The following is a 25,023-nucleotide window of genomic DNA, read 5'->3' on the forward strand; positions in this document are numbered from 1 at the left end:
GAATTCGGTAAGTAAAAATTTATTTCACAAATGCAAAATTGAAGAACTAACCAAGACTCAAAAAATGATATCATAATTTTTACTTTAATCATTTGGATTATTGGCGAAAATCGTCCTTGAAGTTGAAAATCGTGTCTTTTCACCCCGTTTTACGGTACAGTGAAATAAATATACCTGAAACTAAGTATAATTAGATTTACTTTGTTCAAATTCAGCGGAATCGATGGTAAAAATTATCAGGTCTTCCCTGTATTATTATAACATATTTTAACCTATATAATTATAGGTACAAAAGTAACTAGCCTGACATAGCTAGCTGGCTGTAGGCATCTCAATCGCTCTTGGTGTTTTGTAATTTCACAATATGCCTGATCTTACGATCGGCCGCCGACATATAGATAACAGAAAAAGATTACACCTAAATATATTGGACGTTAAGTCATTTATTAAATTGCAGAACGGGACTTAATCGCGTATTTAAGTTTTAAGATTTACCTTCGACGTTTCGAGGATGGCGTTGTCCCCGTGGTCTCGAAGAAGACCGGTGGTCGGAGGTAAATCATAAAACTTAAATACACGAAGTCCCGTTGTGCAATTTAATAATGTTTAAAAATTATGAAAGTTAAAATCAGTGTTAAGTAATTTTACTGAATTGGCGCATAGTTACCCAGCGGGGAGCAAAGTAACACCATTGTACGGTGTACAGTGTCTTATATTAAGTCCACGGATGTGTCAGTGGGAAGATAAAGAAACGGCCAAGTCTGCTTGTGTTTAAAAGAGTTAGAGCTTGAAGAGTTTAGAGCTTGTAAAGTTCAGTCTCAGAGAGTTAAAGGCTTGGTAACTACAAGATCAGGAGGCGTATTCTGATGTAATAATAGGATATCAATTTGATATCTATATGACCTGTCATTTTCAATTATGACACGTTTCTGGTTGAAAAAAATGACATTTTTGACACTTACAGATCATAGCCATAGCAAATCTAGGCCAAATTCATAACCAGTTAATATTAATATACGCTTCCTGGGTCCGAAACTGATTTAACAATTTGTCATGGTTTTGATACGCACTCTAAATATCGCTCACGCTGATTGGTGCATGCGAAATGAAGTGAACATCGTGCATGAGATGCGTGCACATTACTAAGACGATCATCAGTGTTGAATCGAAACTAATTCAAAGCCAGAATCTTTTTTAGGCCCTAAAAAAAGACTGTTTAAAACCACGGGTGACCCTAGGGCCGGCTCATTCCTTGGCCAAAGAATAGGCATAGGTAGCTATTCTGCGTGGGAACGTAGCCAGCCTTATGGGCATTTCTTACGCAGGATCTGGGGGACCTAAGATAGGTGGGTAAGTTTTATTTATTTTATTAGTTTTAATTTATTAAGTGTATACTTAATTTTAATAATACTTTATAAGTTTTATTAGTGAATAAAAATACTTAATCAAATAAATGAAAATTAGACATTCAAAACCATAACATTTTCTTAAATAAGAATCGACTCACATAACTTTTTCAGAGCTCGTTACACGCTCGAGCGTGTGTGTTCGCGTTTCACGCTTGTCAGTCTTGGCAGTACTTTATTTTTAAATGTTTCGGTGGGATAAAGGATTATGAGTTGCGCGATATAACAATATATGTGGGTAACATAATAATATGTTATTCGTCTGCCAAAATTTACCAAATCTGTATAGATAGGATACCTAGTTGTTTTATTGTGTGAAATTTCACATCAAATATTCGGACCGAAACGTATATTTTTTGAAAGCTAATAATTACAGCTACTGAGCTTGTATACAATGTTATTATTTTTCCAAACAAAATAATAAATATCTATTTCGAAAACACAAATTCAAAAATATTTATTAAAAATGTGTGTGTATTTTCTTTTTAATAGAAAATTGTACCTATAAGTGTTTCCGAATTTGACAATATTTATTAAATTGTACCAATGATTAGGGGGACTCATATTACTTTCCGCTGAATGGAAATAATTCATAAATTATATACCTATAATAGCAAATTATTTATTTTGTCTATGTATGTGTATATAATTATCTATTCTTACATCATCATCATCATCATCATCTCAGCCATAAGACGTCCACTGCTGAACATAGGCCTCCCCCTTATTCTTACATATAATTATCTAAAAATATTGAATTAGAATGAAATAAATAAAACATAGGTTATTGTAATTTAATGTTTTGTAAAATCATATCTTTCTTTACTTGGCCAAGAGGCAAGGATTTTTTTACGTTGGCTAATTAATACGAATATGTAACTTTGCTTTACTGATGTCATCAGGCGTGGAATATTGTTTATCGGATTCTATGTTATTACATATTTGTGTTTAGCTACCGTCGCTCACACTGTTAACTGTCCATCGGTGGACCTGATGCCTTTTGTAATAAGGTCCACCCATGTACACCAGTGTTGCTGCTTGTACCTCCAAAACGAATGTCAACATCAGTCATAATAACACTAGACTGCAGTTGCACTTAGAATGTAATCTTTGCTAGTATGACTTACAATGTATTGTAACGGTATGCGAGACGATCAGAGTCAAATGCTTGGCTAGCCCTAACTAGCCGCAATCTTAAGAATAATACCCAAATGCTCGTTAATACTCATTGTCGAGCGATTCACACACTTCGAGCAACACGGAAGGGAGGCGGCATTCGCACTATTTCCCCTCTGCCGAGGTACAAGATTAGCGCGTCAATCTAATCTAGCGCGGGTAATAAAACTAGTTGCATTGGATTTTTCACTAGACCGAGTCCAGACGCGCGCGTGAACACTGCTGCACAAAAATGCCTGTTTGCTCGGTTTTTTGTTATAAAAAGAGGTCGGGGACATCAAATTTACAAAAAGAAAGTGTTACATTTCACATGTAATATTTTTTTTACATATCATACGTTTAATTACATTCAAACACAATTATTATATTTTAGTCTCATGTAATTGTTGGATTTATCGATTTTGCTCGCTCAGTACAAATTGCGGATCGGTCGAGCGACAAATCCGACTTCTCATCTCTCAGAATACAATAACATACTTCAACGAAAATGTGTTAGTGTGCGTGTTGTGACACTTGTCACTCGTTCGTACACAAAAAGAGATCGAGGTTTGCAAGATTTGTCTTTGACGTGTGTCATTTTCTATGTATTTGTGTCGTCATTACAGATTGGATTTTGATGGGATTTTGTATGTAAGTGTGTGAGAAGTGCGACTGTGTGCACCTTTCCCCCCGCGAAAAATGGCAGAAAGATTTGTACGGTGAGATATCGCTTGGGCCCCTCCCTTCCGATGTGTCGGAAGCCGGTGTTACTCGAAGTTCACACAGTAATCCGTATCGCCTAATATAAGATCATACACTTTTCCGCAATATATCAGAATTGACAGAAGTGATGTGCCTGTACGTTCACGGAACCTATGATACCTATGTATGAACTTTCACATTATCAATTAAACTTTGATCACTTTTAAATAAATATACCTACTTTGCTTTCTTGTACCTGCTGATGTAACTCTCAAATGATTCTAGTGTAAAATCTATGGTAATTAGCCCGTCTGACTACTTCTATTTGGAATTTCTTAACCAATGACTCGTGACGTGTGACGTAGTCCGGATGGGTGCACAAATGGGTCCGGACGACCGAGCAGTCTGGAGGGCGTTCTCTGGAGTACCAAACGGCCGAGGACCGTCTGGATGTCTTTAGAAACCACTGGCGAGACGAAGTGATAGTAGCGAACTCGGTGCCGTCGACAGGGTCCGTAGATATGTGCAAATCGTTAACGCTCCGTAGCGAACGAAACACAACTGTCTCTGTCGCACTAATATGGAAGAGTGATAGAGAGAGATAACTACTTACCGTAAACCGGGGTTACTTTGATTTGCGGGTCGACTTTGATAGCAACTTCTCTCCGCTACTAAAGTCCTTGTTTTAACGAGTTGAAAAATAACTTCGCAGTTATTTTTTCTTTATTGGCAACACTGATAGTTGTTTCACCGCGCAATAAGCGGATGCGAGTGTAATATTATTATTTCGTCTAGAAAAAAAATATTAATGGCGAGTACGCTTTTCTTCCTGGTTTTAGACTGACTTCTTGACTGTATTTGTGTCAATAATAAATACTTGTAATTTTATAGTGTCTTAGGTTAATCAGTGTTTATTCGCGAGTTTATAAAAAAATACTTGAATTCGACAACCTCCACATGCGCACGTAGCCAGGGAATCCATGGGTCGGGGTGTCTTTGATCACTTATACGTGGTGAAATTGACCAAAAGATTAAAGCAACACCATGAATTATTTTGGCAGCTTACGATTATTTTACATTTTTTTTTAATAGTTATATAATAAATAGGTATCGTTAGAGTCAGTGGAAGAGGTAGAGGTTGTAGAATTGTAAGTTTGTGTGTAGGTAGGAGTTGATTACCAAATTTACTGAACGGAAAAGCTTGCAATTCAAAAATTTGTTGTCTTAGCGATTTGTTATCGCACTTATGCGATGATAAGTTAAATTCCTACGTTATATTTATAGTAAATAAGCTAATAAGCGCTTATTTTTTTAAATTTTTATCAGTTAGTATGATATCAAAGTAACCCCACACCTTAAAAATATAAATACCTTAAAAAGTACTTCACCGATTTAATTTTTTTTATTTTTTACGGGCTTTTTAGCGGGTCTACTTTAGATTGTCAGCAAAAAAATTTGTGGTTTCAAAGTAACCCCATTCTCAATATAACTTTGATCGCGTTGTTTTAATTTATTTCCGAAAAAATTATAAGTCGTAATTTTTTTTTATTTGGCAGGCAGAAAGAAGAGAAAAAACCGATTATTATATTTTTATTTCATATTTTTACGTATATTAGGATTGTCAAAAAATGGCGCCAAACTCTAAAATTGATCAAAGTAACCCCGGTTTACGGTACGCTACGGAGCGTGAACGATTGGCATATTGTCTACGCATCCTGGACAGAAGCGGCTTTTATATTTAAAAAAAAAGGTCCGAATTCCAATCAAACGAGTAGTGGTTGGTACGAAATGGTTGTTATGATCATAACGAGCGATTTACAATTTCACACAATCCATAATTGCCTCGATATACCCTAAACGAACTTTTTCAACGACTATCAAAATTCCGTACAAAACGGGACCCTATTACTAAGACTCCACTGCCCGCCTGTATGTGTGTTTGTCTGTCTGTCTGTCTGTCTGTCTGTCTGTCTGTCACCAGGCTGTATCTCATGAACCGTGATAGCGTAATTTTAAATTTTCACAGATGATGTATTTCTGTTGCCGCAATAACAACAAATACTAAAAAGTACGGAACCCTCGGTGGGCGAGTCGGACTCGCACTTGTCCGGTTTTTTAATGGACTTTGTCCCCTTGTTTTTAATGTACCTAACTCACAAATGATTCAAGTGTAAAGTCCCCGAGTTACCTAATTGTCCCGTCTGTCTGCTATTTGGAATCCGTCGTCAAAATATACCCAGTCATCGTGACAATGAACCTTTCCTTTTGTTTCAAAAAGGTCTGAATTACCATAGAAACATAGTACTTAGTTTAAATAAAACACAAGTCACTCACGTTTTTCAAATCGGAGATTAGGTACTGAACATAATGAGGCGAAGCTCGTTTATGAAACACGTTCAAACACACATATTACACATTTTATTTTGTAATATGTCTGTGTGGAAGTTTTATTTTTAAAACAGAGTCGTTTTACAAAAATTCTTAAAATAATCGATCGACTCATAATATAGTGACCCGAAGCTTCGATTACTTACGCTAAACAAACTTTCACATAATCAATCCAACTTGCATTACATTTACGTAGACTTTGCCCCTTGTTTCTACTAATGTTATTCTCAAATTGAAACCTGATCTGATCCGTCCGGCCGATTTCGACCAAGGCGACCACTTCGACTCTAGTTAGCTCGGCGCTCGTGCGCCCGAATATGGCTGACGTAGCTGATCTTTAAGGTGAACCCCCGCGCACAAATTAAGTAGTCAAGAATAAAGTCCAAATAGATAATAATTGTCGTGTCTGACTACTATATTTGGAATTTCTTACCTCGTCATCGTGACAAACAATCTTAGGTACTTACGTTTAATTTCTAAAAGGTCCGATGTATGATACGGACAAAGTAGTTTAGGATGTTTTAGAAAATAAGGCAATTTTCTGCAATTAATCATTATGTCTGCTTTAAGTGTGATATGTTTTTATGACTTTTCTTTATTGTGCAATAAAGGGAAACAAAATAACACAAACTGATATGCCACGTAAATAAAGGATAGGATAGGAATAAAGGAGCTCATTGAATAAAACTCGTTGTTTTTGTGGTTTTAAGATTAATGGTTTTTAAGTTTTAATAACAAAACTTCCGTGAGACACAGACATATTAAATATATTAAAAACGGGTCACTCACGTATTTTAAGTCGAAAAACGCTCAACATGTTTCATTCCGTACCGAGGAGTGTCATCAGGAGCTAGCGTTTACGGTGACGGACCGGCGCAGACTGCGGGTTTTTAAGTTATCGATATTACGCAAACAAATTAAAACTTTGTAAAAAAATCGGAAATGTACGGAACCAAGGGGCGAGAGTCCAATTCACACTTGGCCGGCATCATTTTATTACATATAACATAATCTTATGGTGCAGATGGTGCTCCCACGTTGGCTGTTATAAAATGTTATATAACATCGTCTGACAGGGACAGAACGATAATATTGATAGTGTTTTATTATGTTGTCCCTGTCACACGATGTTATAATTATGTATAACTTTTTATATCAGCCAATGTTAGACCACTACTTTGGGATATGCTCATTAAATTTATGTCACTGTTCGCAACAAGAAGGCAAAGTTCTCATTAAAACAAGTATCTGGTATTTTTTAGTTTTTCGATAAGAGTTTATAATTTTATGGTTATAAAGAATGTAAACATGCCAGTAAGTTTAAAAATTAAAGGATAAATTATCATAAGTATCACCCCTACCCTAGGGTGTTACTTATTTCGTCGAAATTGAAATTTTCTATGTCTCACCCCCTTAAATTGTTCTCTTTCACTAAAAAACAAATGTGGATTTTTTTCAGAATTTTTATATACGTTTTAAGGGTTGCTACCGAATTTTGAAAATTTGGACCCTCCATACAAGATTAATATTTTTTAGTTTTTTTTCTCGTTTTTTTTTATGAGACAACGGGTCAGGATGTCGTATGAATGTGCAGTTTAATATAAAATAATACCACTATTTTTTTAAAGCTTATTTTATGCGTGTTTTAGGCGTTCTAAATATTCATTCAGCAGTGCGCACTCCTAAAACAGGAATAAAAATTATTTAAAAATATATATTGACTATACCTAGTATTGAATTACATATACTTTGACTCACTATCTCACTAAAAAAAAACGAAAAAATGAAAAAAAAAACATCACGTATGAAAGATCAAAATTTTCTAAATTCGGTAGCGACCACTAAAACGAAATTAAAAATTTTGAAATAAATTCATTTTGTTTTTTAGTGAAAGAGAACAATTTAAGGGGGTGAGACATAGAAATATTCAATATCGGCGAAATAAGCAACACCCTACCCTACCCATGTCACTGATATGTTTATCAAAAAAATAATTTTTAAATTTAAAGATAATTCCAGAAATAGGATTAAAAATGATTTATGTACCTAATATATAGCTAATTTATAAATTGTATATGTGGATTAAGAAGACTGTCAACATTATACAAAAGTTGTTACCATGACGCAATGTCTATAAATGGATGAATTTATTTGCAAAGACGTGCAAGTCGTAGTGATAATAGCGGTAACAACATCAGGCCGACGACGTATTATACAACCGGTTATTATTATAAGTATGTACCACAACATCCTGCCTCGCATCAGTCTTACTCGAATTGCGCACTCGCTCGGTCCACGCAATGATCACGATCGCTATAGTGCTAATAGTGCTTGTCGCGCTGTACCTTTATAATGTCAGAACATTTGACTACTGGGAAAAACGAGGTGTTAAACACGACAAGCCAGTGCTACTCTTTGGCAACAATGCCGACAACTATCTTATGCGTAAAAGCGTTACCGAAAAAGCTGTTGAAATGTATCGGAAGTATCCTAACGAAAGAATCGTCGGCTTCTTTAGATCCACTAGGCCAGAGCTCGTAATAAAGGATCCGGAGATTGTGAAGCATTTGTTGGTTAGCGATTTTTATCACTTTTATCCGCGCGGTCTTACCCCTAATAGGAAATATATTGAGCCAATTATGCGGAACTTGTTTTTTGCGGATGGAGACCTATGGCGGTTGTTGAGGCAGCGCATGACGCCGGCGTTCACGAGCGGCAAGCTGAAGGCGATGTTCCCGTTGATCGTGGAGCGCGCGGAGCGGCTGCAGGAGCGCGCACTCGCTACCGCCGCTGGTACCCGTACCATCGACGCTCGTGACCTGATGGCTCGCTACACTACTGACTTCATTGGTGCCTGCGGCTTTGGCATTGATGCCGACTCGCTCAACGAAGAGGAATCGGCTTTTCGAAAATTAGGCGCTAGCATCTTTAAAATCGATGCCATGCGTTTTTTTATTTCGATTTTAAAACAGATTATGCCCAGACTGTTCTACCCTTTAAGACCAATGGCTCAGATAGACAAGGGCATAAAAGAACTGGTAGGTGCAATTTTAAAGGAAAGAAAATATGAACCATCAAGCAGGCATGACTTTATCGATCTTCTGATAGAAAGCAAGAAAAAAGGGTTAATGACAGGGGAATCAATAGAACACATGAAACCTGACGGAACCCCAGAGATTGCTAGTCTAGAAATGGATGAAGAGTTGATGGCTGCTCAAGTATTTATATTCTTTGCTGCTGGGTTTGAGACGTCGTCTTCGGCCACTAGTTTTACTTTACACCAATTGGCTTATAACCCTGATGTACAGAAAAAAGTACAAGAGGAAATTGACAGGGTTCTTGCTGAGCACAATAATAAGCTCAGTTACGAAGCTGTGAAAGAAATGACTTATCTAGATTGGACATTTAAAGAAGGCATGAGGATGTTTCCATCGCTTGGATTCTTAATGAGGGAGTGTTCTCGTAAATATACTATCCCGGAGACTGATGTCACTATAGACGAAGGAGTTCGCATTCTAGTACCTTTACAGGCTATGCATATGGACCCTCAGTACTTCGAGAATCCTGAAGAGTTCCGGCCGGAGAGGTTTAGTCCAGAAGAGTTTAATTCGGTGCAGAAGAGTATCTATTTGCCGTTTGGTGTTGGTCCTCGCGCATGCATCGGTGAGTTACCTTATTATATCTACGGCCCTTATTCAGCAGCCGCAGTATTATAGCTGGCCTAATTAATTGTTGATAATAAGGACTATCAAACCGCAGTACTTAAGCCTAATGTGAATGCCGAGCGTTTTCTAACTCAGTAATTTTCTGTGTAAATAGTACACCAAACGAACACCAAATATTGCCAATCGGGGGAAATAATTCGTGTATAAGCCAATTTTGGCATGGTTGTAGGGAATGCTGTATTAAACAAGATAATAATTGTACCGGGGGTGAGCGTGAAGATAACGGGTAGAGGGGGGTTTTAAGATCCCTTTTTATAGTTTTTCTTAAATAATACTTAAACGGTGGCCCGTAAAAAAATGTTCTATTACATAAGTAATCTACATAAAATGTTCTATAAAAAGATTAGCTACAGCTAGGAAAACAAACTATTCTTCTCTAGAAGTTATTCTTTAATATGGAAGTTATATTTTACATATTTCAGGTGAGAGGCTGGGCCTGATGCAGTCTTTGGCAGGGCTGGCGGCCGTCCTCTCAAAGTTTACAGTAACACCGGCACCAGAAACCGTGCGGCGGCCTAAAGTGGAACCCAAGTCAGGCATTGTGCAGAGTATAAAAGGGGGCCTGCCTTTAATGTTTAAGGAGAGAAAGTAAACCGAAAAGGTCTGCAAAATTCTAAGCTGTAATACTCTAAAATTCTAAGATTAAAGCTCAAACTGTTTAGACGACAACGGCTTCACTCACTTGAATTTCACACTCACTTGAAACATGTCGCCAAAATCGACTAAAAACTCAAGTGAGTGAAACCGTTGTCGTCTAAACGGTTTAAAATATATCTCATCATCATCATCATCATCATCATCAGGCTATAGTAGTCCACTGCTGGACATAGCCCTCCCCTAAAGAGCGCCATAGCGCCCTTGTCCTCAGCTTGCCGCATCCAGCATCTGCCTGCAGTCTTTCGCAGATCGTCATCCCACCTGGTCGGAAAACCTCGGTCCTGGTCGGTCGGTCTCTGGTCGGTGGTGGTGGTGGTGAAAATATATCTCACGACAGTTTAATTTCGATTAAAGCTCAAATTCAAACTATTAGCAGTTAATGAAGAATATGGTAAACTTTCTTAAGCTTGCGTTCAAAAATCAACTCCGATTCTCAAAAATCGATGATCAATGTTTCCCCGCGATTGAAAATAACCCCAGTTTACCGGTAGGTACTCACACGAGTTGTTATTAGTCAGTAATTCTAGCTAATCATAAATAAATAGTTGTAGCTCTAATTGTATCGATAAATTATGATAAGACTTTAATTAATCATAAGTACATACCTAGATGAGTGATTAAATGCAATTATTCATCTTTTTGCTGTGGATGGTCATCTTAAGAAATACCTACTAGCAAAACTAACCTAGAAACTTCCCATACATAACTATAACCATAACTTGACTGACGGTTTGGTATCAACCACCCCTTTCTTAGCTAAATAGGTTTTATTCGTACTTAGGACATACTGAAAGTTCCTACAATGTCATAAACTGTAGTAGATATGTATCATTTTCATTTCGGAATTCATACATTTTTTTTCGTATTCAGTATTACCAAGTGGCAACTATGTAAGTAAAAAAAAAAACTACTAGTCCTACTTAAAGTTAAACAGTTCAATTGCATGTATTTTTATGACACGACGGCGTTGGCAAACAAGCGTATCTTTTCGCTCAAGATCACGACCATCGTATTAGAACAGCGGTCGGCAACAGGCGGGGCGCGGGCCGCATGCGGCCCGCGAATCTCTCACTTGTGGCCCGCGAGCCTCCCTGGCTATTTTGTATGTAATATTGACAAACGACAATGTCTGTTAAAGTCATCAATATTAACAAACTGCGGCTCGCGTCCACTTCGTTAACTGCTATGTGGCCCTTAGCTGCTAAAAGGTTGCCGACCGCTGTATTAGAATATCGTAAATATTGTAGGTACCTATATGACTCATTTGCTGTGAGATTGAATGATACTTAATAGTATCTATTATTTTACTGTGATATACCTACTAATGTTCAATACTATTATTATTGCTTCACAGGAGAATCGAGTACATTTCTGCAAATAGTACAAACTTTCTTAGGTTTTAGGTATACATTTTTTATTTTATTGTACCTACTTATAACCGTTTTAATTATCTTCTTTAGAAATAAAGTTATTAGTTTATGTATCTTGTATGTTTTATTATGTTCATTTTAGAGGTAGGTCTTTACATCATTAAATAAAGGTTAAGTACCTATATAATGTGTAAACGGCTATGGCAGAAGTATATATATTTTGTAGGTATACGTTTTACTAATTTGACTAGGAAAAGACACAGGGATATAATCACGAAGGAGACATATAAAAACGTACTATTTTGGACATTGTTAGCCTTTGTTATGTAGGCCAACTCGACGACCTCTTTACTTGGAATCTGCACTTTGGAATTAGGTACAATAATAATATAATCTAGTCTCCGTATTATGATTTTTTTATTGCATTTGCCATTAATTTGCGCCCCCCCCCCCCCTTCTCTTAAGACAATTAAGGAGTATCAAATGCTTAAGAACGAGCGAGTATACTTTTTCTACTCGTGCCTTTGGAATTTAGTTATGGAGTTAGAAATATAATCGGGAAAAGATTCTTCGAATATAGGAGAACCCAGGAGGCAAAGAGAATACTTGTCTACTGATTTGATATTGGGAGTCAGATCGTCAAATTTGGGTTGTAAGTCGGTCAAAGTACAAGAAGATTTTTGAATAAAGAGTTCGCATTTACTGAAATTCAGTTCTAAACCAATATTTTCGAAACTACTCTTAATAAAAGACAAATCAGAGAGCACAGTATTCACGTCGCCTCCTAGGGTTCCATCATCTAAGTACCACACATTGAATTTTGATTTTAAATTTTTGATAATTGGATTTATAGCCAAACTAAAAATTGCTGGCCCGAGAGGGTCACCCTGCTGACAGCCAACCTCAGAAGATAATTCATGTGACTTGTACATTAATTTAGATGAGTCTGAATAGCAAAAGAAAAGGTAATTGTATAGTTCCGGAATTTTGTCCTTAACTTCTGTCAGCAAGGTGTCTCTACTAACCGAATTAAAAGCATTTTTAACGTCAATTTTAACAACAATTTCGCAATCATCGAGTGAAAGGTAGGTTCTTAGGGCATGGACGGCTGCCTCGCACCCACCTTTCGTGCCGAAACCTAGCTGTATTGGTTCAAAAAGGGATTGTAATTTTGATCTAATGTGTCTAACCGCAATTTTTGAAGCCAGACGTCGTAAAGTATGAAATATTACATCGTGACGTCACGGTCAACTCACCTACTTTTTATATTTCTATCCGATTTATTAAATAGAACTTGCGTTTAAAAATAACTCCTATTTGTGTTTTCTAATAATTATCTGGTGCTTTATTTCATGTATGGTGTAAAATAATCATAGCTGGGCATTAACTCGTTAATCCGTTAATCGTTAATTAACGAAGTTAAGTTTTCGAGTACGGATTAACTTTTAAGTTAACTTTAAAAACCTGTAACGGACTTGTTAACTTCCGTTAACTATTCTTAAGTCCGTTAATCGTTAATACCTAAGTACCTACTCACACCAAGGCCGCGCGCTGCCTCAGATATAACACTAGTATACCTTCGAGTGCTGCTGTGGAACGCCAGTTTTCGGCGGGAAAAGATATTTTTTCTCCAAAACGGGCGTCGCTATCAGACGACAATTTTAATATCCTTATGTTCATGAAGGGGAACATGCACCTTATGGCATATGCTAGCAAATGATATTTTTATTGGCTATGCTATTATTAATTAGTAATGATTACCATGTTAATTAGTAGATTAGTCTTTAATAAAAATCAAAATTTATGATTATTTCTTCTAGTTTTATTTCTTATAGCGTATATTTACGACTTCGAGTTAACGATTAACGATTAACTTTAACTTCCGTTAAAACTTTTGAAAAGTAACGTTTTAACGTTTAACGAAGTTAACTTTTTATTTAACGGATTAACGATTAACGAAGTTAACTTTTTGATTAACGGTGCCCAGCTCTGAAAATAATTTATTTTTCACCTCAGCAGCTCGAACAAGGGTACTTTGCTTCTTAAAAACAGTGAGCAAAATCGCATTTTGCTCACTGAGTGAGACAAAATGACATTCAAGTGACCTTTATAGTCAAATGTCATTTCAACATGCGGGGTCTAATACAAGTTCGATATACTTGGGTTCTATTATCTCTGTCCATCTAGGTATGTTCTCACTGCTTAGGGTGAAAAATTTTGTGTACTACACGAGATCAAAGTTATTTACATCTCGTGCGCTTTTGAATCCCTTACTACGCTCATGATTCTAAATTAGATATCTATTATAGAATCTTTCGCTTGCACGGGACTCAAAATAAGCACTTGAAGAAATATCAAACTTTGATCTCTTGTTGTACAAATAACTATTAAATACAGTATAAAGGGGCCCACTGATTAACAGTCCGCCGGACGGTATCGGCCTGTCAGTTAGAACAAAATTTTGACAGTTCGGAACAACTGACAGGCCGATACCGTCCGGCGGACTGTTAATCAGTGGGTCCCCTTATACCCTATTGTACTATCTGCAAGGCCCCAACGTTGTCTGTTCTCTTTGACGGCGCAGCAACTAGAATCATTTCTCTCTCCTCGCTCTTTTAAAAATGCCGTTTGTTAAAAAAGGACAACCAGACTGTTGCCAAGATGGACTTCAAATCAAGGTGTTATCGTTTTAGGTGGAACCAGGTTGTGTAGGTGTGCGTAAAAACGTATATGTGTGCTCTTTTAGGGATGGAAAAGTCGATTTTAATCATGTTATCGATATGTATAATATGTATGTATATCGATAAACGCTACACAGCGGAACGAAATAGCGACTAATTGAAGCTTCAATATCTTCGTTAAACATTAACATAATTGAAATGCTAATGGATAATGAATATATTATAATATAATAAAATAATTCAATTATTGCGGAACACATATTTTAGTGGGTATTTATGTATGTATTTTAATTAAATATCTGAACTTTCCCTTGGTTCCCTGCTGGGGCGTGACGATAAAATTGTGATCTGATAACCACAATAAAGAATAAAAGCGTTTTTGTTCATTTTAGGTATCGTTAAACCTTTGAAGTAAAATTAAAATTGAAAGAAATGTCGATAGTTTATCGATATGACTTTATCGACATGGCTACAGCAAGGTGGTTCCACATTGGTAATCGTACACTAAATAAAAGTGGTAACAGTGACAGCTCGCTTAGACGTAATCTTTAAGTATATTATATCTATGACTATCTGTCAATGCTCATTACCTATTACAACATTTCTTTAAATCACGCGTCTACACTGTATGACGTGTTCATTGTTTTCCAAGGTCCACTGAAGATGTGTCATATTTTTAAAATCAGAAAATGTAACAAAATGTACCTAACAATAAACTGAGAACAGGTTACCTAAGTTGGTTTAGAACTCAACCCTTTTCAAGTACCTACTTAAGCGTTAGACACTGATAATGATAACAAAATAGTGAGCAGACTGCTTAAACATGATAAGATAAGGCCGTTTACTAAAGATCTTCAAGAATATTGAGCAACTCACATGTAGATATATGTATTGCAAACATTTCTACACTTGATTAAACAAAACAAGACAAATGACAACGTATTATGTACGGTTAGCAAGATAAGAACAAATAATAATTGTCACAATATTTTTAAATAAGTATCTATTTATTACCCGACTACGGCAACGCAAAAGGAGGGTTATGATTTACACCGGTATGTTTGTGGGTATGTATGTATGTAATATGTATGTATGTTCATCTGTTCCCTTATAACTTCTAAAGTACTCATTGAAATTTGACAAACGACGTGTCATTCGAATCGTCTTAATCGTCCGCTGGTTATAGGCTATATGACGTCACAAAATAATGAATACGGCGCCCTCTAGAGGTCATAAAGACACGAACCAAAAAAATAAAAATAAGTAATGATGACGTGTTGTATATCATTTGAAAGAGCTCAATTAGCACATTTCAAATATATACATATTGTTAGCTTTTGCACCCGGCTTTGCTTGCATGCACCGGATAAAACATTAATTTATCTGGTAGGTAATTCGAACTACGAATCCACAATCGCTCTGGATCTATCCGCGTGTTACGCGACTACGGCGATACAAGAAGGATTTTTCAAAATAAATTTGTTTGGCCGCTATATACATGGTGTTTTTTAATGATCTGCAATATTTTATAACGTGAATAGGTATAGAAGTCCAGATCAGCAAATTTTTTTACGAGATCGGGTTTGGTCCCATGGTAAAAGTTGCTTAGTAATCTTAGTATATTCACCTCGTTAAAATTCGCAGTGGTCAGGCAAAGCATACTGAAACGTACCTGTGTGACGCACCGGACTCGGTCCAAAAGGCGACACTAAAAGGGTCAGGCGTAGCCCGATGTACGTGGCGCGCTGTACGCGGTCCAAAGCCGGGCGCATTCGGCACCCTCATACTAAAAGAGTCGGGCGTAGCCCAACGTACGAGGCCTGATGTACGCGTTCCAAAGCCGGGCGCCTTCGGCGCCCTCACACTAAAAGGGTCAGGCGTAGCCCGATGTACGTGGCGCGCTGTACGCGTTCCAAATTTTTTTATATATTTACAGAGATTCAGAGGATAGCCGTGGTCGTATGCCACTTTACCTTAAAGTTTATAATCGTGGCATACGTCCACGGCGATCCTTTGAATATCTCTGTAAATATATAAACAAAATTATAACTCTTATAATTTTCCTATATGATAATTTCAGATAAGAATTCTATCTCGTTTCATACTTTTTAGAGCGCGATTTGCAGTAGGCGGGTTTTAGTTTTTGAACTTATTTTTTATGTACTTATGTATTACTCAATAGGTAGGTACACATAGTTGTTAACGTAAGATTATGAACTCCGTTAGTTAACAATCAATTATAAATTGTAATGTAAATAATGATTTTTCTTGATGAAACGGTTAAGTGCGGAAGTGGTGGTTATTGTATGGAGGCTGATGAGAGAGTGATGTTGCATAATTGGAACAGTACTTGGCCGCGATACAAGATATGTAGAGCGCTGCTATTAGAGCTTTAGAAAAAGCCTCCGAATACTAACCGAGTCCGACGGCTGCGTTTAGCTACTGCATGGGAAATATTTTAAATACAATAATTTTAAGTTGCATTAGTGGTTTGGCCATGTCAAAAGAAGGCCGCCTGAATACGTAGTCAATAGAACTTCGCCTTACCAGGCCCAAACAGGAGGGGCAAACCAAGGCAGCGGTGGCGTAACGTCATCGCCAAAGATTTAAATGCCTGTGGGTTAGCGGAAACCGATGTCCAGTAGGTATAGAACGAAGTGGAAGGAGAAAAGTAGGAAAGCGGACCCCGTCACAATACGGGACAAACGCTACGAGTATGATGATGATGAATAAGTTGCATTCGCAACACTGGTGCAGTCTGAATTCTAAACTAAACATAAAAACTTGATGTGACTGTGATATTACTGCTGCGGTCTTGACATGGGCGTTGTATCTGTAAATTTCATTGATAAAATGAGTGAAGGATTGAATGCTGATTGAATGTCATAATCGCAGTAGTAATGTGGCCGCAAAGATCACCCATTTTATCAAGAAAATTGACAGATACATTTGACATTGGAATGTCACCTTGACAGGATACTCACGATTAATTTGAAACACATGGTTGATAAAATTTCCTATAGATCGTCGCGATAAAACCAAATATAATCAATTAATCACTATTCAGAAATAAATGTTCCTACCTACTTGTCTGGTTGATAAATGTATTGTATTTATTAATAGACAGAGCATTTGATTAAGATAAGTGGTTACTTCAATGGTTATGACTAAACATATTATAATTCTTCAATTGATAATGATCGAATTATTTTATCAGCTCTCTAAATAACTAAGTAATGAGTATTTTTATTTCATCATCAGACCATAAATTCGAATTTTTACTTGTCACAGTTATGAGTAGGTATTATAACGGTAGTTAGATTGGGTTTAGAGGTCCATTCCATTCTTCTTCCTCGCGTTATCCCGGCATTTTGCCACGGCTTATGGGAGCCTGAGGTCCGCTTGACAGCTAAACCCAAGAATTGACGTAGGCACCAGTTTTTACGAAAGCGACTGCCATCTGACCTTCCAACCCAGAGGGGCTAGCAACTAGGCCTTATTGGGATTAGTCCGGTTTCCTCACGATGTTTTCCTTCACCGAAAAGCGACTGGTAAATATCAAATGATATTTCGTACATAAGTTCCGAAAAACTCATTGGTACGAGCCGGGGTTTGAACCTGCGACCTCCGGATTGAAAGTCACACGCTCTTACCGCTAGGCCACCATCACCAGCGCTTCAAGGTCCATTCCATTGTTAATAAAATAATTATCTTTCATCGATTATGATTTAGGACTAAATCGGATTAGTCTAATTAATTACGGTTTAAATGCACAAATCGATGTGGATTATTGTCTCATCTGGCGATTACCACGGAAATTAGTCTAATTAATTTTAATTCCACTGGCAGTCCAATACTAAAATCGTTTTGTGATTAAGTGCTTTTTATTAAAACACACAAAAAAATTAAATTCAAAAACATGACATCCGCGGTCCCGAGCACGCACATTTATCTCCGCTCACGCTTACGCTCAGTGAGAGTCAGGGGGCCCCGAAGGACAGACAGTAACAGTATATTTATTTACCCATAATAAATAGAAGATCATAGTACAAAAATGTTAGTTTAATTAGCTTTCTTTCCATTGGGCCCCAAATTCTTATGTGCCCTGGGGCCCCAGCATTGTTTAAGACGGCCCTGAGTGAGAGTGAGAGAAGAACACACTGGGTCTTAATTTTTATTAAATGTGCTATTTTTGGATTTAATTAAATACATTAACAATTTCTGAAACTAATAAAGTAAAGTCCCCCAAATCTGTTTCCTGCGGAAGGGTTCCCATAATGCTGGCTACATTCCCCCGCTGAATGGCAATCCCGATTCTTTGCCCAAGGACTGAGCCAGCCGTAGGGCCTCTAGTGGTGTCGAGGAGCATCTTCCTTAAATAGATCTTTAAACAAACTGTGAATGCAACTTCATTATCAACGTATCTCACGAATAAGAATGAAAAACTAACAACTAACATAACATTTCAGTATAGAGCATTGTATCTAATACTTTTAAATTGACTGTTCTTTGGGTCAGCAACAGCTGCACCCCTATACTTTGCGCTTGCTGAGCAACTTTTACGATTCAAAAAAGTTATTTACTTGTTGTAGGTCACCACAAATATAGAGATAGGGGTGGTCTTGTAGGTTGGGAAACATATTTTAGAAAAGGTAACTTCTGTAAACAGTACAATAAAAGTTAACCTAGGTATAGTAGGTATATTAATATTATATATATGACTTGTTTCTAATTCTAGTCCTTACCGAAAAAAATGTACTTACTACCTACCTGAAAAGGTGCAGGGCAAAAACTAGCTTTTGATTCTCCTAATTTTGCGATGTGTACAGGAAAGATGCAAACGAATTAAACATTTGCTCGTGCGAAAATTAGGCTTACAGTATTTTCGTACTTAAGATCCAGCTAACCTCAGATACGTTTTACAAGAATATCTTCGCTTTTCCTTTTCCTCAAAGTGGCCTGAGACAGATGGCTGGATCGCGTGTTCGACTACATTCTTACCAACTTAAACTTGCAGTAGATTAAAGGAAATCCGTCTTTCTGTCGAAGGTGTTAAGGACATTGACATTTTACATTTAAATGGTGCTTGCTGGTGCCGGCTGTCATTAGCTGCGGTGATGGAGCGAACGTCTCATTCGCTGCTTTAAACATGGGGTAGAATGATCGACGGTTTTTTAAGTTACTTCGAAAATTGTGGGTTAGCTGAGTTAAACGGAGCATTAAGCTGTTACAGAGCTGTCGGCAATTTTGATACCAGAGGGTTGGAATTAGAATTTGGTTCGTACTTATGAGTAATTTTTAGCTACAAAATCAATCCTCAAAAACTCATCATCATCATCATCATTTCAGCCTTTAATCGCCCACTGCTGAGCATAGGCCTCTCTTCTAGTACGCCACTTGTCCCGGTCCTGAGCTAATCTCATCCAGAATTGACCCGCAATCTTCCGGATGTCGTCCACCCAACGAGCCAACGGATGCCAGGCGCTTTTTTCATCCGAAAGCGGCCACCATTCTGTTAACATTTTAGTCCACCTACCATCACTTTGGTCTGCCTCAAAAAACTAGTATTGACAATCTCAAGGGCTGCTGGGCTGAAAAGTCAGATGATTGTTTCTACTGCCTACGCTGATTTTTAGACGGCTCAGCCAAGAATAAAGGTCCTTTAAGATCGAAGCAGGACTACGCTGCAACTGCGTTCTTCGATTTCTTTGGGAGCCTTTGGTCTTTATTTATTTATTAATCTAGAAGCCAATGTATTCATGATAATTAAATTAATCTTTTATAGCATGTCCGTTTATTACGCATTAACACATAAACAGTATATCGCGCGATCACCAATAAAAACCTTTAAATCCCCATAAAAATATCATCCACTTCCCCAATTTCTTGTAATCACAGTGGCAATAACACTAAACCAGTAAGCGCCCCTAACGTGTAAGACATAAAGCATAATATGCCATATCAAGTGGCGTAATGTAGCCATTATTTCTTTATCGGCTCTTGGGCTATAAAACAATGATATTAAATATTTATATTGTTGGAGCTCTTGAGACAGGCGCCGGCTAAATATTTGTATGTTTCTACTATTCATAGAATTTATCTAGGGTAGGTATATGTATACATTTTATTTATTTATATAATAAGTCTTACGCTATCTTCGCAGATTCCCAATACCATTTTATAGCTTGTCACTGTGACAAAGTACGAAATGGGTCATAAATTAATAGACCGAACATTAAGAAATTATTCACTAAATAATAATAATAATAATGTGTTTATATATTTTTGTTATGTTTTGTAAGTGTTTTTATATTTTACTTTTATACTCACATTGTAAAACCCTAACCTAAGACCCTAATTGAATAAAGAGAATAATAATAATAAAAATTAAGTCCACTGTTTTGATGTTTCATAGATTTTTGTCGATGCATGCCTGCCGTGCCTGCCGTGCCTGCAATGAATATATATTAATTTAATTTAATTTCATCTATTTTCCATTCAATCAGCCCTACAGCTAAAGCTTACGTACTAATTGGCATTAGGTATATTACTTAATTTTTACCATAAATAAATCGCTAAATATAATATTATAAAATAGAATTGACATACAAATTGCAATATGTACCTACCTACCTAAATAAGATTTCATTATTTACCCGGATTTTTTTGAAGTCAAAACTTCTTTAGCGGCGCTGGGCACTTTTTGAGGTGGGGAAAAAATGATAAACTCGAGACAGCGTAACGCGATCACGTGACCGTAACGTTTAGATGGCCACTCATTTAGATGGCATTTAAATCAATAAAGAAAAACTCAATTACATTACATGAAAAAGGTTCTAATCTTGTACGGGTTGAAATACGAGGATCTCACAGTTACATTCTAACTTTATATCACCCAAATATAATTCAATAAAGCTACATCTTGATGAAATCGCTAATAAAAGTGAACTCTAGTACTGGTGAATAAAACTCAAAATATCATGTGCGAGGTCTGCAAGGTAACTTTACAATATCTATTCGAATTTTAAACAATTATATAACGCTACAAATTTGAATTTCGAATTTTAAACAAGCTCACTGACCAGCAATTTCGGAACTAAAGTTTTTCAATAGAAAGGAGGATGGGTCAATTACGATATACATAGTACTGCCGACATTTTGGACTAGTCATTGAGTTTTCACTTCTGTCATCACTCCCGGAGTGCAACCCGTTGTGTTTTTTTTATTAGAGATAAATCACAATTACATAATATTTACTAACTTTGATTAGCCAACTTTAATGTTTACTAAGATTTTTATTTCTAAATATCAATGAAAGGTTCCTGTGTCCGTTCAGCGTTTATTATTCTAAAAAAAGAAGAGCGTTATTTGATGTTCGGTTTCTTCAACCAAAGAGACGACAGAAAGTTGTCCATTGCAAAGCCATAAAAGTTTTTATCACTCGTGCGCGTCGCTGTTTCATGATCTATATCGTATCACTGGACGCCGTAAATCCAGTTTGTTGCACATTTATTTTGTTGGATGAATAATTGATTTGGGGCTAAGTGGGTGATTCGCTGCATTTATTGCGTAATGTAATTGGGTATAGAGTGCATACATTTTAAAATTAATAAATATTTTATTTCATAATAACCCAATCAACCAATTTAGCAGGAAACCGTTGGATGACAGCAGCGCGCGACCGGTCAATTTGAATAAAACTATAGAAAGCATGCACTTTGTCTTCAAAATTAAATGTGGTCCTTATATAGAGTACCTAATAATTATTTTTTATCGTATTTTCATGGAAACCTACCAATGTGTCTTCTTGATATTTAAATCTGTCTTGGTACAAAAAGTAGGTACTGAAGTTGACTGAAGTAGCATGACAAATACGAAAATTTCCGAGAAAGTACGATGCAAAATAATTATGCACTACATCTGTACCAACTTATCAACGATTAGGTACTACACGAATTGATATTACTAAAGTTTACGATTTTACAATCTAGTGCTTTATTTCCTGCACGGTGTGAAATAATAATATTAGATGTAGGGCAGGGCAGCTTGAGGCGAGCTGTTGGGGAGTAACGACCCCACGGAACCGAGTGCTCCCGAGAGTCGGTCAGGGTCTCCGTCTCCGGCGTGTCTTCGTCGGTCGGAGTGGACCCCAAGGGGACCCGCAGGACTCTCAGCTCTGGCTTGCCTTCATTGGCCGTCCAGAGAGGAGTCGCTAGAGCTATATGCTCCAGGGGTGGAAGTAAAAGATGCATAAGACGCGAGTTGGCACAGTGGCTGGTAACAGCCACTGGGTAGAAAGCGGCGCACACCTCTCGACACCCCTGAGCCGCTCACACCGATGTTGCTCCTGGTCGTCTTCGCGACGGCAGTTTCAGGGGCCCATCTAGTGCGCGGCAAGTCACCACCTGCCTCGATAACTTGTGTAAACATTGTTATGGCAGGTGTCAGTACGTCTTTGTAATAACCCAGTCTCATAGTCCACCCAAACTTCAATCCATAGACCGGTATACTGTTCTCTTTTTCTACAATAGTCCCAATGCCTGCTGAGACCGGTTCATGGGTGTCTATTGTTGCACGTGTGAACGGGTTCCAGCAGGCGTTCTACATGACATAAAAGCTCTCCAAGGGGCCTCTACGTGTTGGGTCTGTGTCCCCACGCAAGCCTATCAAAAAACCGGGATTATATAATAGGCCTTTTCATCTGTGTCAGATGTTTTAAGCAGCATCCCGGTAACGACACTTGCGTTCGTGGCTGTATAGCCCTATGCGGGAGAGGATCCCTCGTCCACACACGCGGCAGGTGTATGCTCCCCCAGGTGGGTGGGGGTTGGAGGCCTGCTCGTGGCGCCTCAAGCGTTTTTCTTTTAAAGAGGAAAACCAGACATCGTCGTGCTTGGATTGGCCATAATGAACAACACGTCGCCACGTGGGTCGATCTTCGGCCAGTTTCTGCCATTGGTTGCATGAGATATTAAAGGCAACCATATCACGCTTGGCGCAATCTTTGTAGCGCAGCATTGGTCGCCCGACCGGTCTTTTTGCATTTGCAATCTCTCCTAGTAGGATTTGACGTGGTAAACGAGTCCGTTCCATTCGGTACACATGCCCAAGCCACCTCAGTCGTCTCTTCTTTAGTATGGCTGTGATACTAGGAAGCTGTGCATCGCTTAGAACAGACTCGTTTGTCACGCGATCCTTCCATGTGATGCCAAGTATGCTCCGCAGACAGCGCATGTGGAAGGTGTTCAGCCGGCGTTCTTGTTTTGCGTAAGTAGTCCAGGATTCTGCTCCGTACAGAAGTGTGCTTAGGACACATGCTTGGTAAATAAGCATTTTCGTTTTTACCGTGAGATGTTTGTTGTCCCAAGCCCTTGTACGGAGCCTCCCGAACGTACTGGCTGCTCTGCCGATGCGGGAGTCGATCTCCGCGTCAAGCGAGAGATTGCTCGACACAAGCGAGCCAAGGTAACAAAACTTGCTGACCACCTCGAGAGGTGCGCCGTTAAGTATGATCTTTGGCTGGGCTGAACATCCTTGCGCTAGTATGACGGTTTTCTTGGCGTTAATGGACATGGAAAAGAGGTTGCAGGCTCTTGAAAATTGGTCCATGATTGTCTGCAGCTGAGACTGACTGTGAGCGACGAACGCGGCATCGTCAGCAAAGAGAAGGCTGTCTACAAATAAGTCCTCTCTATGGCGTTTGGACTTGAGTCTCGTTAAGTTGTACATCTGACCGTCGGATCTTGTGTACAGGTGTATTCCCTGTAGGTCGTCTCCAAAAGCAGCCTTCAAGAGTACAGAAAAGAATATTCCGAAGAGAGTAGGTGCCAATACACAACCTTGTCGAACGCCTCGGCGTACGGCGAAGGGAGCAGATGTTTCGCCATTGTGGAGGATTGTGGCTTCCATACCCTCGTGGAATGATTGTACTATCTTCAGGAGCTTTGGAGGGCAACCAATACTGACAAGAACCGAGTGTAGCCCCTCTCTGCTCACAGTGTCAAAGGCCTTGTTTAGGTCGACAAAAGCTACGACTAGAGGACTCTTTTGCTCCCTACACTTTTCCTGTAACTGTCTAAGTGAAAATATCATATCGACAGTTGACCGTTGGGCCCGAAAGCCGCATTGTGCCTCTGGATATACGCGGTCAGCTAGCTTTTGTAGTTTAGCCAAGGTGGCCCTAGCAAAAGCTTTGCCGACGATGCTAAGGAGAGATATTCCACGGTAATTATTGCAATCACCGCGGTCGCCTTTGCCTTTGTAAAGAGTGACGATATTAGCATCACGCATGTCTTGAGGCACGCAGCCCTGTTCCCAACATTTGGTCAGGTTGTTGTGAAGGACGGGAAGGATGCACTTAAGCTTGACGATTTCGGTGTAAACTTCGTCTTTGCCCGGACTTTTACCGTTTTTAAGCTGTTTCACGGCCAGGTATAGTTCCTCTACGGTAGGTGCGGAATCCAACTCGTGCCAAGTATCCAGAATCGGGAGTAGTCCCACAGTTTCTGGTTGTATGTCAACTGGACAGGAGTAGAGACCGGTGTAATGTTCCACCCATCTTGCCATCTGGCGACTGCTGTTTGTAATGACAGAGCCGTCAGCTTCCTTTAGAGGGGCCGTCTTTTTTATACTTATAATTAGATGTACATTTATAATTCTTATTTTCATCCATTACGTATTATTTAGATATTAATTTATTAATTTACCGAGCGAAGCGAACTTCTCCGTTTTGACCAAGAGAAGTGATGTTTTTCGATCCAGCTTGGGCAAAAATGCTTTTGTAAATATGTCCGAATGTTCTCCACTACATGTCGCATTTTTCAACAGATTCTCATAACTTTTGAGCAATTTTGAAGGTTAAAAAATTCGTCTGGAGCTAAACTTTAGAGACCCTCGTCATTCAGCCATACATATCCCTCGAGTTTAAATACACTGAAAA

At 38.2% G+C, this 25,023-nt stretch overlaps 1 protein-coding gene across 1 annotated transcript; it reads left to right on the forward strand.

Annotated features, from left to right (window-relative positions):
* The first annotated feature begins 7,893 nt into the window (after positions 1 to 7,893).
* Positions 7,894 to 11,516, forward strand: LOC134798657 (cytochrome P450 6B6-like). The gene is made up of 2 exons (XM_063771026.1): positions 7,894 to 9,314; positions 9,799 to 11,516. Exons 1-2 carry the CDS (start codon positions 7,952 to 7,954, stop codon positions 9,966 to 9,968), a joined length of 1,533 nt encoding a protein of 510 aa, XP_063627096.1. The 5' UTR covers positions 7,894 to 7,951; the 3' UTR covers positions 9,969 to 11,516.
* Positions 11,517 to 25,023: the final 13,507 nt, after the last annotated feature.

The sequence above is a fragment of the Cydia splendana genome, chromosome 17 (genome assembly GCF_910591565.1).
Source record: "Cydia splendana chromosome 17, ilCydSple1.2, whole genome shotgun sequence".
NCBI lineage: Eukaryota > Metazoa > Arthropoda > Insecta > Lepidoptera > Tortricidae > Cydia > Cydia splendana.

Bases quoted from the DNA above. Each gene is read 5' to 3' on its own strand.
- LOC134798657 (XM_063771026.1), top strand. From the start codon at position 7,952: ATGATCACGATCGCTATAGTGCTAATAGTGCTTGTCGCGCTGTACCTT. The intron at 9,315-9,798 runs GTGAGTTACCTT...TACATATTTCAG, and splicing joins TGGTCCTCGCGCATGCATCG to GTGAGAGGCTGGGCCTGATG.